A 14115-nucleotide genomic window follows, 5' to 3' on the forward strand; every position below is an offset into this window, starting at 1 on the left:
TAAACCTCCTTCTTGCTGGAAGCAATTTTTTTTATAAATGTTACGCCGAATATGCGAAATTGACTATTTACATGAAATGGGCAAAAATTTGTCTAAATCATGAGAAATGCAATCCCGTTGCCTTATTCATGAATTAGACAAAATATCTGCCGAGTGCGTGAATTCGGCGGTAATTTTTCTGCCTAGTTCATGTATTGGACAAATTAGATAATATCGCTACGGTGGTGTTTTTTGCAACTAAACTAAATGTGTCAAATGCTCATGCATTGGTCAAAATTGACGTATATTATCTATGGTCAAAATAGATGGTCGCGCTCCAGTGGTGTTTTTTGCAACTAATCAAACTAATCAAACTAACCAAATATGTCAAATGTAATTGATTATAATATAAAAATATACCAATAAATAACTACAATGTCGTTCATATCCATTTACTATGTGCAAAAAAAATCTAGAACTATAATATGATAACGAGTTTTATTAAAAGCTATTTTCGCGATTTGATTCGTGCTTGGGTATCAATCGTGCAATGGTCGATTTTATGTTTGTGATAGTTTGTCGACACTTGTTAGCTAACCTCAAAATGGACATTCAGTTGAATTCAGAATTACAAGACCTAACCTAACCTAATTTTAATAATATTATATTATGTCCAATTATAACTAATAAAACCATCCATATTAAATTATTTTTTTCTACTGTCACGTTGACAGTTTAAGAATTCCATATCCTGGCGAATTCACGTAGTCGGCAAATAATTTACCTAATTCATGAATAAGACAACAGGCTTGATTATTACATGAATTAGCCAAAATTGTGCCCATTTCATGAAATAGTCAATTTCGCACATTCGGCGTACCATAATCAATATAACAAATTAACGTTATTTTTTTTACTTATTCCACCTTGCATGACTGAACCAAACGTCAAATCTCAAACCATTTCCGGTCAACTACAATTTGTATGTATATTGTCTATGGTTTAATTTGATTTGTTTCGTTCGGTTGAAAGAAACGAACCTTTAAAAGGCACTCATAGGAGATTAATTTAACGTACAGTGGATCGCAATTTTAGATACCTGTTCACATTAAAAATTGCTTTACATTCGAATGATTGTGATGTATAAATTATCATAATTAAATACTCATAATTTAACGATAGATGTACAAACCTACACATATATTATTAATATATTATTAGTGTAAGCTAAAACCAACAAATGAAACAAGTTGGAGCGAATTCATAATGGTGTAATGAGTTTCAAAGATGCATTTGCAAATTCCAACCTTCTATATAAGACAGCACACATTATGTCTACTTACAATTGGCATGTAATCTGAATAGGAACAACCCGGTTGAGGATATTCATCATCATATATTGGGTGTGAAACATCTTCAATAATCTCGCGTTTGACGACGGCTTGTTGATCATCTGTCTCAGATTTTATATTGGAGAGGTCAGCGATTAGGCACTGAAAGAAGCAATTATTGTATTTTGTAAACACGGTAAAACCAGTTTCAGTTCTCGTAACATCCACAAAACAATGTATAATAAATATATTTAACATGAATTAGTAGATAACCTAACCTAATCTATAATATCACAGATGTATCGAAGCTGTCAAATTGTATAAACATGTAATTTTTTGAAACAATGTTTAATATCATCGCAAGTTGCTACATTGTTTGTAGAAAGCAACATATTATATTATATTACACGTATCGCTGCTATTGCCAATCTAAAGTGTTTGTAAAAGATATCATTATCCACAAACTAACCTCGAAATTGCAACTTGAAACGTACGCATTCTTTTGCGTTGCATGAAAGCGAGGGTCCGAGTTGTTTGAATGGCTTGTCAGCGTGTCAAACGAAAGCTTGCCTTCTATATCGGAGTGTTCTCCATCACATTCTTGCTTTACATCCATGTTAAGGGTATATCTTCCAAAAGCAACGTGTTACGTGACAGACAGGATCCTTTCAAGGTAATGTTAGAATAGTGTTGCCGCAATACTGAAAAGTATTTTCGTGAGAACTACCTAAAATAAAAATACATACTTGACACGGAGACACACTTTAATAATATGTATGTTTTGTTGTCTTAACAAAACAATGGTACGAATATGATCATCAGCATTTCCTCAATCATAACGAGAACAGCGCATCTCGGTATAAAATAACAATTAAATCAAATTGTTTTTTTTTTCTCCTTTAATGTCAACACTGACGATATCTTTTTCTTGACGGCTCCACTCTCTCCTAGTCTCCTGCGACAGGACATACGTTTTAGTTAAGATAATTAGTGTTCTACGTTTAGTCAGTGTTCTTGACATTAGCATCTGTACCATAATACCTACAAAATTCAATAGGTACATCATTGTTTATCAGATAATAGCTACACGGAATATTATTAACTGCATTTCGGCAACACTTATATAATACTACAACAGAACAGAGTGTTGTCAAGTTGTCTCTATCACATTGCATACGATTGTTGATACGCAAACATGGAAGTCAAGCGAGAATGTGATGGAGACCAATCTGGTACTGAAGACAAGTTTGATGTAACAACTAGCCATCAAAACAGCACTGACACGCGCACCTACATAAAGCAAGAGAACACAGACGATTTCAGTTGCGATTTTGAGGTTAGTTTTTATTACTTAAGTCCTTTCCTGCGATTTTTAATAATTATTTTAGCAGAATACCTACGATAAGTTTATATTTTTTACAAATTGTTTAAGAACATACGAGGTTGTCAAACATTCTTTCATAAACCTTTTGACATACATTTAGACAGCTACCTACCTCAATTATATAAGTAAGCATTGTTATAAAATAGGTACGCGAGCTCAAAATTGTTTTTTTTATATAATTACAAAAATGCATAACGTTTCTTTCAGTATCCAGCAACGCGTCTCAATGAAATTAAACCCGAGATTGAACTCCAGCTGGTTGACGTTAAATGCGAGTTCGTTGCAGACGCAAAACACCCATTCCATGATGAAGATCCAACACCTGGATGTTCGCATTCGGATAACGGACCAGTACAGCAGGTAATTGTATAGTATGCGATATTTTCTTCCATTGGCTATGTATTCTATCACAGCTTTGTGACTAAATTTCTAAAGGTACATTTTATCCTCGTCTCGGTTATACACGCTTTGTATAACTATTTCACCAACCTATTTATCTGGTTTAGTGTGAATGGGTGCATTGACCTACAGTATTTGAATGTGATGTCTGTCACTGATGATGACCAATCGACCGATTCTTTCAGAAAGTACTTTTGTCATAACATTATTGTTTGTAGGTAGCAGAAGAATGCTGCGATGACATTATGCTCACGTCACATGCTGGTATGGCGACAAAGTAAGTCTGTGGTTTTGTCATTCCGCAGAATATTTCGAATAATCTAATTTCAATGAACTTTAACAGTTTATATCTACCTACTTATGCGTACTTTAAAATTACTTGCGATATTTCATCCATACATATTATTGTGAACAGTATCAGTGCCATTTTAAGATACAAAGCCTGAGCACATGTTTTTGTACACGCATCTCTCAAACGAGTGATCCCACTGGGGAATGGGACGACTGGCCTCCGGACAATTGGACGCCGCACTGTCGTAGACACGTGTAGACGAGGTATTTTAATCAGTTTTTATCTACTACTTAGTAGTTTGAATTCATTTTACTCTTAACATAATGTATTCTTTATCGCGGATTGAGAATTACCATGCCTAAGGCTTTATATTAAATAAAAAACTCTTTTTTCATTGGAACTTAAACATATGCACGATTAAATCATTGTTTACGTCTGCATATTTACATTCTTACCAACTATTAAATCATAATATAATCATTGAAGTATAAATAATAATATTGAATATTTTTTTTAAACTTACCTATAAGTACCTAACCTCTATTTATTTTAAAATTCCGTGGCGTCCAGTTGTCCGGTGATCCGATCCCACTGTTCAGCTGTCAAAATCAGATTTCAGATTGCCTCCAAAACAACATAATTATAAGGTCTTTCTCGTTTCGTATTGAATTATTATAAAAAAATCGCATCTCAAATGTATAACCTATCTATGTTTTTTTTTTTATAAATATACATTCCTGTTATTCATCAGTTATCAAAAACTATTTCTTCATACAAAAAACGGTAGTAAGATCTATTTCCATAAATTGTCTTTTGTAGCATTGAGCGTTTATGGTAGGTGTGTTAATGTTAGTGTGTGAATTATTTTATTTATTTATTTATTTATTTAAGAATACAAAACATTGTGGACATAACAAATCTAAATTCAAGACGTACACAACATGAGATTTACATTATAAGTCAAACATTACCCTCACAAGAGAGAAGAGAATATAGAAAAAGAAATATATATATAATAACAATAATAATAACAAAAAAAATATATAATCAAAACATACTTAAGTATAATTTAATACAGAAAAATATAATTTTTGAGAACGAAAAATATACAATTTTATACAGAAAAATACAGTTTCAAAAATAAAATGCAAAGTACATCATTGAAAATGTCTATGTCTTTAGGGAGCGCATTTACTAGTCTTGCACCCCTCGCTAATGGTGCCTGATAGGCTTGACGCGAGGAAACGGTTCCAATCCAGAATAAATCATGACTGCGACCACGTAGGTAATTGACAGGCGCATGGAAATTCAAATTCATTAGGACACCGGGATTGGAAACCATCCCTCGCGATAACAGGCAAAAGTGTTTCAACAGCAGAAGAGACCGACGAGATTCAAGAGAGTGAAAAGTAAGCATGCCTTGTAGAAAGGCAGTCGGAAAATAATCATCTGACGAATTATCGAAAGGAAAATAGTTAAATGTTTTAAAATAAAGACATCGAAGAAATTTCTTCTGGACGCGTTCTAAAATAAGCTTATAGGAAACCTCATAAGGACACCAGATAATCGACCCATATTCAAGAATGCTACGCACTAATGAGACGTAGAGTGTACGTAATACATTAGGATTCTTGAATGGTTTGGATTGTCGCATGATGAATCCTAGAAGCTTACTCGCACGTAGAGCCGTGGAAGTTATATGCGAGTGAAAGGATAATGAAGAATCAAAAATTATCCCAAGATCTTTCGCCTCAGATTGACGTTTTAAAGAATTTTTTGACATAATATAATTGTATTTAATCGGAGTTCTTGACCTAGAAAAAGTAATACAAAAGCATTTGTCAGTATTAAATTCTAATTTATTCTTTTTTGACCAACTTTCAATTGAACAGAGATTTCTCTGTAACATGCAACAGTCCAACTCATTCCGAATTGGTGCATATAATTTCAAATCATCCGCAAAAAGTAAAAATTCTACTCCATCCATGGCTTTAACTATATCATTGATAAATATGAGGAACATAATTGGTCCAAGATTAGATCCTTGGGGAACACCTGAAAGAGTTTGAAAGACTTCAGATGCACACCCAGCGTACTCGACATATTGACAACGATGCGAAAAATAAGATTTGAAAAAATTTACAAAATTAATAGATCCGCCTACTGCACTTAGTTTAGTTAAAAGAATATCATGATCAACTCGATCGAAAGCCTTTGACATATCCGTATAAATTGCATCAACTTGACAATGATTGTCTAGTGAACGAGATATGTATTCAGTGTACTCCATGAGGTTGGTAACTGTTGATCGAGTAGATCGAAAACCATGTTGAGCGTCAGTCAGCTGACCATCCACATGTGTATATATATATTTATGTAAAATGGACTCAAATAGTTTGACCGGTGCAGAGAGAACAGCCACTGGTCGGAAGTTAGTTATTTCAGATACCGAGCCATTTTTATACACCGGTCGTATACGAGTTAAGCTCCAACATTCAGGGAAGGTAGATTTACTTAAACATAGATTGAAAATATACAACAAAGGATCGCTTAAAAGTTTTTTGCATCCTTTTAATAGCCATGGAGGAATGCCATCTGGACCTACTGAGGATTTCGGATATAGTCTAGAAAAAGCATATTTCATATCTGACTCATCAAGAGGACCAATATTTAGTATGGGCCAAGAAGACGAAAAGTATTCAGGTTGAGGTTGAAGTTTTGGTGGAATCGTGGAATAAACTGACCTAAAATATTCAGCAAAACCGTCAGCGATGGATTTATCGCCATTCAATACACTACCCCCAAAAGACATAGACGATAGCTGTGCAGAAGAGTTACGTAAGCTCCTAACATACGTCCAAAAAGTTTTCGGGTCTGAGGTTAAATTCAAGGAAATTTTCTCAATGTACGCTTTGTGAGCAGCGTCAATGGCGCGATGAACTCTTCTGCGCATATCAGAGAAAGCACCATAATCATTCAGGCACTTCGAGCGCTTCCATCGTTTATGACAGATGGCTTTTAAGTCAATGGATTTAATAATGCTATGAGTGAACCATTTAGGGTAGCTGCGCGAAGTACCTGAAGACTTCTTAATGGGAAAAGACTTGGAAAATACACTATAAATATTTACATAGAAAACATCAATTGCACTATTAATATCATCGGTACTATATAAAGCATTCCAATCAATACTCTGCATTTCATAATACATTTGTAATAGGTCACCTTTGAAGAAATTCCATTTATTAAAAAAGAAAGTTTCCGAGCTAACAGAATTGAAATTATTGCTATCGCTAAGACGACTATTGGAAAAATTATGATAATTGATTGGCAACTCAACTAATAGAGCAGGATGGTAAGCGTCTTCCTGCACAAGGGGATCAACGCAAGCATTCACCTGTGCATTACAATCTGTATCTGCCAAGACCAAGTCCAATATGCGTGATTTCACATCACATTTCAAAAATCAAACATTTCCCTTTTTTAAGTAGTTGTAAACATCAGACCATAGATTAGGGATTCATATAGGTTTAAATATATGTAGAGCCACACCTTAGTCACGTGCTCACATATTATTAAATACCTACACAAATTCAAATTTAATTACATTTCCACACTAATCTTACTTGCTATATAAAGTATAAACAATATATAATAATATATACGCTTATCTCATATATATACTTTTCGTGCTTCCTGCTACAGTATCAAGAGATGAGTAGGTATACCTCTCGCCTGTTGCTTCGTGGACTATGAAAAGGCATTTGAGACAGCCCTCACCGTGAATCTCTATGGCAAAAACTGCTGGACTATCTATTCTCTCTACACCAATACAGTGTCGCGTGAGAGCAGCTGGAACATCTTCTGTCCTCTTTAAAATCACGTCAGGAGTCAAGCAAGGCTGTGTACTTGCGCCCTTTCTTTTCATCATCACGATTGATTTCATAATGCGTAAGACGGTTCGCCCCGACAGTGGGATACGCCTAAATCATGATGACACAACCGAACTATGCGAAGAAAGACTGCGATTTGGAGTATGCAGATGACGTAATCGTGTTTGACTTGACGATCGAACGTTTGGAGGTAACCGTTAACAGACTCTCCGCGAACTCGAAACGTGTGGGTCTTCATCTGAATGCGGCTGAAGACCAAAACTGTCAAAAAACTAGGAATTAAATATCAATGCTATATTAGTAAACACAATTATATTTTATTTATTGAAACCTTGTATTGAATATCTAACCCTATTATTTTTGTAGGGTCCTAGCCAGACATTAGATAGCATACTTTCAATAAAACACTTATACACCTCCAAGTCTCTTTGCTGGTGGAAAATAAATCGCGCAAACGCAAATATTGTCTCCGTCACAGGTCAGTTTCACCCAAAGGTCCTCTTTTTGAGTGATACTAGGCCAGCCGGACGTAAGTCCAAAAAACTAAAGGAGAGTTACAACCGAATCGCTTAGTATTTATCGAGTTTTTTTCTCAAAAAATCTTTGTTAAAAAGCTTAATTTCTCCGTAACTGTAGCAGTTACGGCTTAGGTTTATCTACGGGTCTTATACCTGCAAAAACTGCAGAATCCGAATTCACCAAAACATGAAAATACACGAAAATAATACAAGAAGAAGAAGAATACAAGAAGACACGTCAAATTGACCCTTGCTCTTGAGGTGATTTATGTCTATCGGTATTATGTGTTTCGGTTTTTACTTCCATTTGATGCGGCATTTGTTCAGTAAGTCAGTAAATAGATTCACGGATTCGTGCGTTGTGTTCTATAGGCAAATATACTATGGTTTCTACACTCTACCATCGGCGTTGCCATCTTTTTGTCACCGAATTATAGTACGCGGTCTTGGCAATTATAGTACCTATCTGTTGAAAATGTATAGGATTTTTGTTGTTTACGAAAAGAAAGAACGGAGAGTTTAAGAAATTCCTAGGTCTTTTTATAATATTAAGATACCTCTCCTGACCAAAATTCATACCAGCGAATTTAATAAATTATATAGATTTATTATTTTACGGTGATTACATTATACCTATGGTGTCTAGCAAGACTCGAAATGGAAGATTTTACGAACCGGAGCGCTTGATAATTTTCCGAAAATATTTACGTATTTATGTAATAATTGTGTGTATTAAATAGAAATATAACTGTTACGCTCAGACGGTTAAATGGGGTATCTAACTGTCTTTAAACTTGTGGCATGCAAGATTTAAGCATAATTTAATGGTTTTACAGAGGAAAATCGAGGTTTTCTTGGCGTCATAAAAACATTTTTACTTTAATATCTGACTAATATCGTTTTTGAAATATATAAAGTAAAGTTATATTATTACCCTTTAAATGCAATATTTCATATTCCTGTGTCTTCATTGTTACTCTAATTTCTTTAATTAATGTCTGAAGATGCTGAAAATTAAAAAACGTTGAAAAAAAAACTTAAACGGAATAGTATAACATAATTTAGAATTTATAATAACGATAATTTTGGGTATCTAGGTTTCCACTAAGGGATTTATCACAAGGCGTCACGATACAAATAGCAGTCAACAACCCTCGCCAGATGGATTCGAAAATCAAATGATGCAGTATTCAGAAGTGACGATAGATAAACAAAATATTAAAGAAGAAATCTTGAGACAAAATACTCCGAAAAAACTTCGACTTATTCTCACAAGGGTAATACATTTCTCACTCAATATGATTTGCAGCATTTGTTACACAGAAATCGTCCTTCATCATGATCGTGAAACGTAGTAAAGGAAGTTATTGCAAAATATTTCCACGATCGTACTATTTTTAAGAAGTATCGCATGTACATAATATGTCGGAGAAAGTTACATATATCGTTATATGCCTTGTAAAGTGTAACAACTCCAAGAAGAGTTCAGCTAAAAATTCCATCCGGGGACTAAATTTAAAACAATTTCTTCCACAAATTCGAAATTCGAATCAAACGGTTTTTTCTCAAGGATAATTATTATAAAAGTATCTTCGTCTCATTATCTCTAATACATTTGGTGATACACTTAGATTATGTTTCAATATAAAGAATGTTACTTTCATCCTGTGAATTATTCGTTGAATAAAAAATAAGTCTATTTGATTTTGTGTTGTATGGCCAAACTAGCTCAGACCAATTCTGGTAACAACCTACTTCTGCCTAGATTTTAATGTTTTAATTAGTCATAATAATAGTATGTACATATTGACAACTTGCTAAGTTTATAAACGTTGATTTTTTTTAGTTAGCTGCGACGGGTGTCACTGAGACAAACATAAAGCACGAGTTCACTGAAGATGAAATGTCACCATTTTCTGCTGAAGATCCTCAACCCGGATGTTCGCGTTCAGATTACACACCAGGACATGGGGTATATTCAATTTTATATTATATTGTAACATTTGCTTCTCTGTTCACCGATTTCTATCGAAGGCTGACGTTTAACATTTCAATAAATCCCCATAATATTCCAGCCAGTCGTATCAGCTATAATATATCGGTAGCAAAGGGTGGAGATAGGCTGTGAAGATCCGCCATAAATAGTTTACATTGAACTTTGCTAGTCATACGTATTTGTTTTTATTGAAACAAGACTACAATTTACAGATGGCGTTAGTTAGTTTTTAAAAATCAATTAAACCCTTCCTAAGCCAAACTTAAATAGTTTTGGTATACTTGAGACGATACGAGAAAATTGTGCACACTTTTTGATTCATACTCATTTGTTTTCGTTGGATTTAGAATACATATTATAGGTACATATTGTCGCCATTGTCGGTTCATTTATTTAAATTCACAGTCCTGCCTAAGCCAAACTATAATAGATAAAAAAAGATTTTTGAACCTTTAAAATATTCATATTTATTTATGATTTAAATGTATAATTTTTGATATTTTATGGATAGGCATTTATATTTACTATTAAAAGCGTACTTTAGTGAAACGGCAAATAATTGTCAACAGTAGGTGCGACGAAATTTCGTACTCGTCGCCAATCGGAGACCGATAGTCGAGGTGTGCGCACGTCGACTTGTTTTGTCATGGTTCCGGATGAATATCTTCTTAAATCGTGTAAAGATGACTAAAAAACTTTACGTATGTACTTGAAAAAGAAAACATGTCAATGAATATACTACTATTATTAGTAATATAACCATAAACATAACAGTAAATGGAAGCAAGTTGAATTTTTATGACAAATTATATTTCGTTCGGCACGCGTCATTTGCACCATGCCTCAACTTAAGTATAGCCTTGATTATTATGGCATGGTATTCGCAGGGTTTAATCGAGTTTTAACACGTTAAACACGACCCCTATTTTTCGAGATATTGCCGTCGATAAGGGGTGTTCATTTTTTGCACTTGTTTTATAGTCACAAATAATGTTATTCTGCACCTACAAATATACTTCCCCTTGATTAAATAGTAAAAGTTTAGCTATCGACGGTAGTTTATCAAATTCAATAGTTACAATAGGATAGCCACGTAAACTGTCTTATCTCGGTCTAAAGGTTAACACAGCCAAGAGAGGGGCTGCTAAAACACAACACTTTTTGACAGTTTAGACGGTTAACTTATTGTAACAATTAACTGCATTAATATATTAATATTATAAACTACCTTCGATAGTAGCTGATAGCCGACTTGTGTATAGAATAGACCCACCGGAAACACAAAAATTTATCTGTTTTGTGATAACACTAAAATAGGTTCTTACTAATATTTTCTTGAATTAATCTATGATCTGTAAACTTTCCTAATCTACCTCCGTGAAAGATTGTTGGACTTTTGCTAAACTGACTCTAATACCCCGTTTACACGTGCATGGGTTAACTGCTGACAGTACGTATTTTCGCGGGCGTAATAAGAACAGGTACCTATACGTAAACACGTATTATCGTGCAGCAAGATTGCATGCATGTATCATAAGATTTCAGAAGGTTCTGAATTTTCATGCAAAAATTGGTGGTACTTGCATAGGGGTGCGCATGTGAACTGGAACGATAGTGGCGAACCTTCCGAAAGAAATACTAACTAAACCGCATATAATATTTTTACGACTACCTATTATCTACAAACTTGTCCGAACCTGTCTGAATCTGTCAAAGATCACCAAAACATTGATTGCATCGCGTCTCGCATACGTTTAAAGAATGATATTAGAGAGACAGTCCGCTCTTTTACGTGTAAATATATATTATCGCGACAGTTTAAAATACACACTATTGCCGCAAGTAAATCCATGCAAGTGTAGTTTAGGGAATTCTACCAATCTACACAATATCATCAACACATCAATAACTTATTAGTGTTTTTCATTGTCGAATAAATTTATCAGAATAGTTCATTTCACCAAGACGAAAAGGATTTATTATTGATTTATTTTAAAATTCGACTTGCTATTTCGCTCAGACCAGAAAAAAATAAGTATTTATGATACAATATTTTATATGTGTAAATTATATAAACCTATTCATTCCTTCTTGAGAGTGTCGCTCTTTGGATAACTGCCGTCCCTATACAACGCTCAGTATGCTTGCCCTCACGAACTCAGAAGTATGATATATTGAAACATTGTTTATACTGTTGATCGAGGTCGTTTGATGAAATTTGAATATAAATTCGTTCCCGCACTTTCAGGTATAAATCTATGTCCCCGAACCCCGATATAGTATGTAACACTGCATACAACACTTTATAATCGTAGCCAAGATACGATCGTTCTAGTAAATATTAAAACATTGTTCATACTTTTGAACGAGGTCGCTTGATGAAATTTGAATATAAACTCTCTCAATTTGAATATTGTTTGTGACATTGGATATGCCTTTTGGCATCTTCCGACATTATCCACACTCTCCAATAACACACTGACACAGAAATTACTAGTTACTACACGAAGCTCAACAGGGTTTAAACTGCCTCATAGTATGTACGTTACTCTGGTGATCTTAATTTATTTTATCAAGAAATATTAGAAATAAACACAGTAAAGTGAAACTATCTTATTCACATCAATCTAAAATTTTGCATTCAAAACTATATAAGATTTATACATTATTACCAAAAGCAGTACCACAATTGTGTCATTATCTGTTTTGTGCATTTTCCTTTGATGTTACATATAGGTGCATTTTTTTAAACTATTTACGGATCGTAACGTAACATTGTTTGTATTTAATATCTATGTCGGTACTATTACCATTTCTTAATGTAATTTTCATTCTCACTATACGTATAATGTCTGAAGATGCTGAAAGGCAAAAGAATAAAAAATAACTCAAATGGAACAGTTTAAAATCTAATTGAGAATAATATTGACTTCGAATATTATTGTTTTCTCTAGGTTTCTACTAAAGGCTTTTTCTCAAAGCATCACGATATAGACAGGTGTCAACAATCCTCGCCTGGTGGATTCAAAGATAGAATGATACAGTATTCAGAAGTGACGATAGATGAACAAAAGATTTAAAGAGAAATCTCAGAACGAAAGACTCCGAAGGAACTTCGACTTATTTTGAAAAGAGTAGTACATTTCTCACGTAATTTGATTTGCAGCTTTTGTAACGCAGTTTTTGGATGTAGAAGTACTCTTAAAAGTCACAAAGTAATTCACACGGGCTTTATTGCTGATCAACATCAAGAAAATATATTCTCGAAAATAAATCATCTCAAAGCGCATAAAATGACACATACTGGTGGAAAACCTCATAAATGCAAGGTATGTCCATATAGATGCTCGCGACTTAGTAATCTTAAACTCCATGAAATAATTCATACAGGTGAAAAACCTCATAAATGCAAGGTATGCCCATATAGATGCTCGCAACTTGGTCATCTTAAAAACCATGAAATGACACACACAGGTGAAAAACCTCATAAATGCAAGGTATGTCCATATAGATGCTCGCGACTTAGTTATCTTAAACTCCATGAAATAATTCATACAGGTGAAAAACCTCATAAATGCAAGGTATGCCCAAATAAATGCTCGCAACTTGGTCATCTTAAAAACCATGAAATGACACACACAGGTGAAAAACCTCATAAATGCAAGGTATGTCCATATAGATGCTCGCAACTTAGTAATCTTAAACTCCATGAAATGATTCATACAGGTGAAAAACCTCATAAATGCAAGGTATGCCCATATACATGCCTGCAACTTGGTCATCTTAAAAACCATGAAATGACACACACAGGTGAAAAACCTCATAAATGCAATAAATGCAAATATAGATGCTCGCAACTGAATGATCTTAAAAAACATGAAATGACACACACGGGTGAAAAACCTCATAAATGCAAGGTATGCCCATATAGATGCTCGCAACTGATTAGTCTTAAAAAACATGAAATGATACGTACAGGTGAAAAACCTCATAAATGCAAGGTATGCCCATATACATGCTCGCAACTTGGTCATCTTAAAATCCATGAAATGACTCACACCGGTGAAAAACCTCGCAAATGCAATAAATGCAAATATAGATGCTCGCAACTGAATGATCTTAAAAGACATGAAATGACAAACACGGGTGAAAAACCTCATAAATGCAAGGTATGTCCATATATATGCTCGCAACGTAGTAATCTTAAACTCCATGAAATGATTCACACAGGTGAAAAACCTCATAACTTCAAGGTATGTCCATATAGATGCTCGCAACTTAGTAATCTTAAACTCCATGAAATGATTCATACAGGTTGAAAAC

General features: G+C 34.1%; 2 protein-coding genes across 2 annotated transcripts in view; one reads left to right on the forward strand and one right to left on the reverse strand.

The window, feature by feature from the left end:
• LOC147077451 (uncharacterized) overlaps positions 1-14115 on the reverse strand; it is a 460029-nt gene that overhangs the window by 13208 nt on the left and 432706 nt on the right. The window lies entirely within an intron of this gene.
• On the forward strand, positions 2378-4137 carry LOC147077452 (uncharacterized). Its single transcript, XM_085941509.1, has 3 exons — positions 2378-2646; positions 2902-3054; positions 3312-4137. The coding sequence occupies exons 1-3, from the start codon at positions 2506-2508 to the stop codon at positions 3372-3374; spliced, it is 357 nt and encodes a 118-aa protein (XP_085797635.1). The 5' UTR covers positions 2378-2505; the 3' UTR covers positions 3375-4137.

This window comes from Rhyacophila brunnea, unplaced genomic scaffold, assembly GCF_057557595.1.
Source record: "Rhyacophila brunnea isolate RB1 unplaced genomic scaffold, BYU_Rbru_1.0 scaffold_13, whole genome shotgun sequence".
Lineage (NCBI taxonomy): Eukaryota > Metazoa > Arthropoda > Insecta > Trichoptera > Rhyacophilidae > Rhyacophila > Rhyacophila brunnea.

What these genes read in the sequence shown, in the direction of transcription:
- LOC147077452 (XM_085941509.1), top strand. Translation starts at nt 2,506, where the DNA reads ATGGAAGTCAAGCGAGAATGTGATGGAGACCAATCTGGTACTGAAGAC. An exon ending in ATTTCAGTTGCGATTTTGAG is followed by an intron (nt 2,647 to 2,901) that starts GTTAGTTTTTAT and finishes CGTTTCTTTCAG; the next exon opens with TATCCAGCAACGCGTCTCAA. An exon ending in ATAACGGACCAGTACAGCAG is followed by an intron (nt 3,055 to 3,311) that starts GTAATTGTATAG and finishes TATTGTTTGTAG; the next exon opens with GTAGCAGAAGAATGCTGCGA.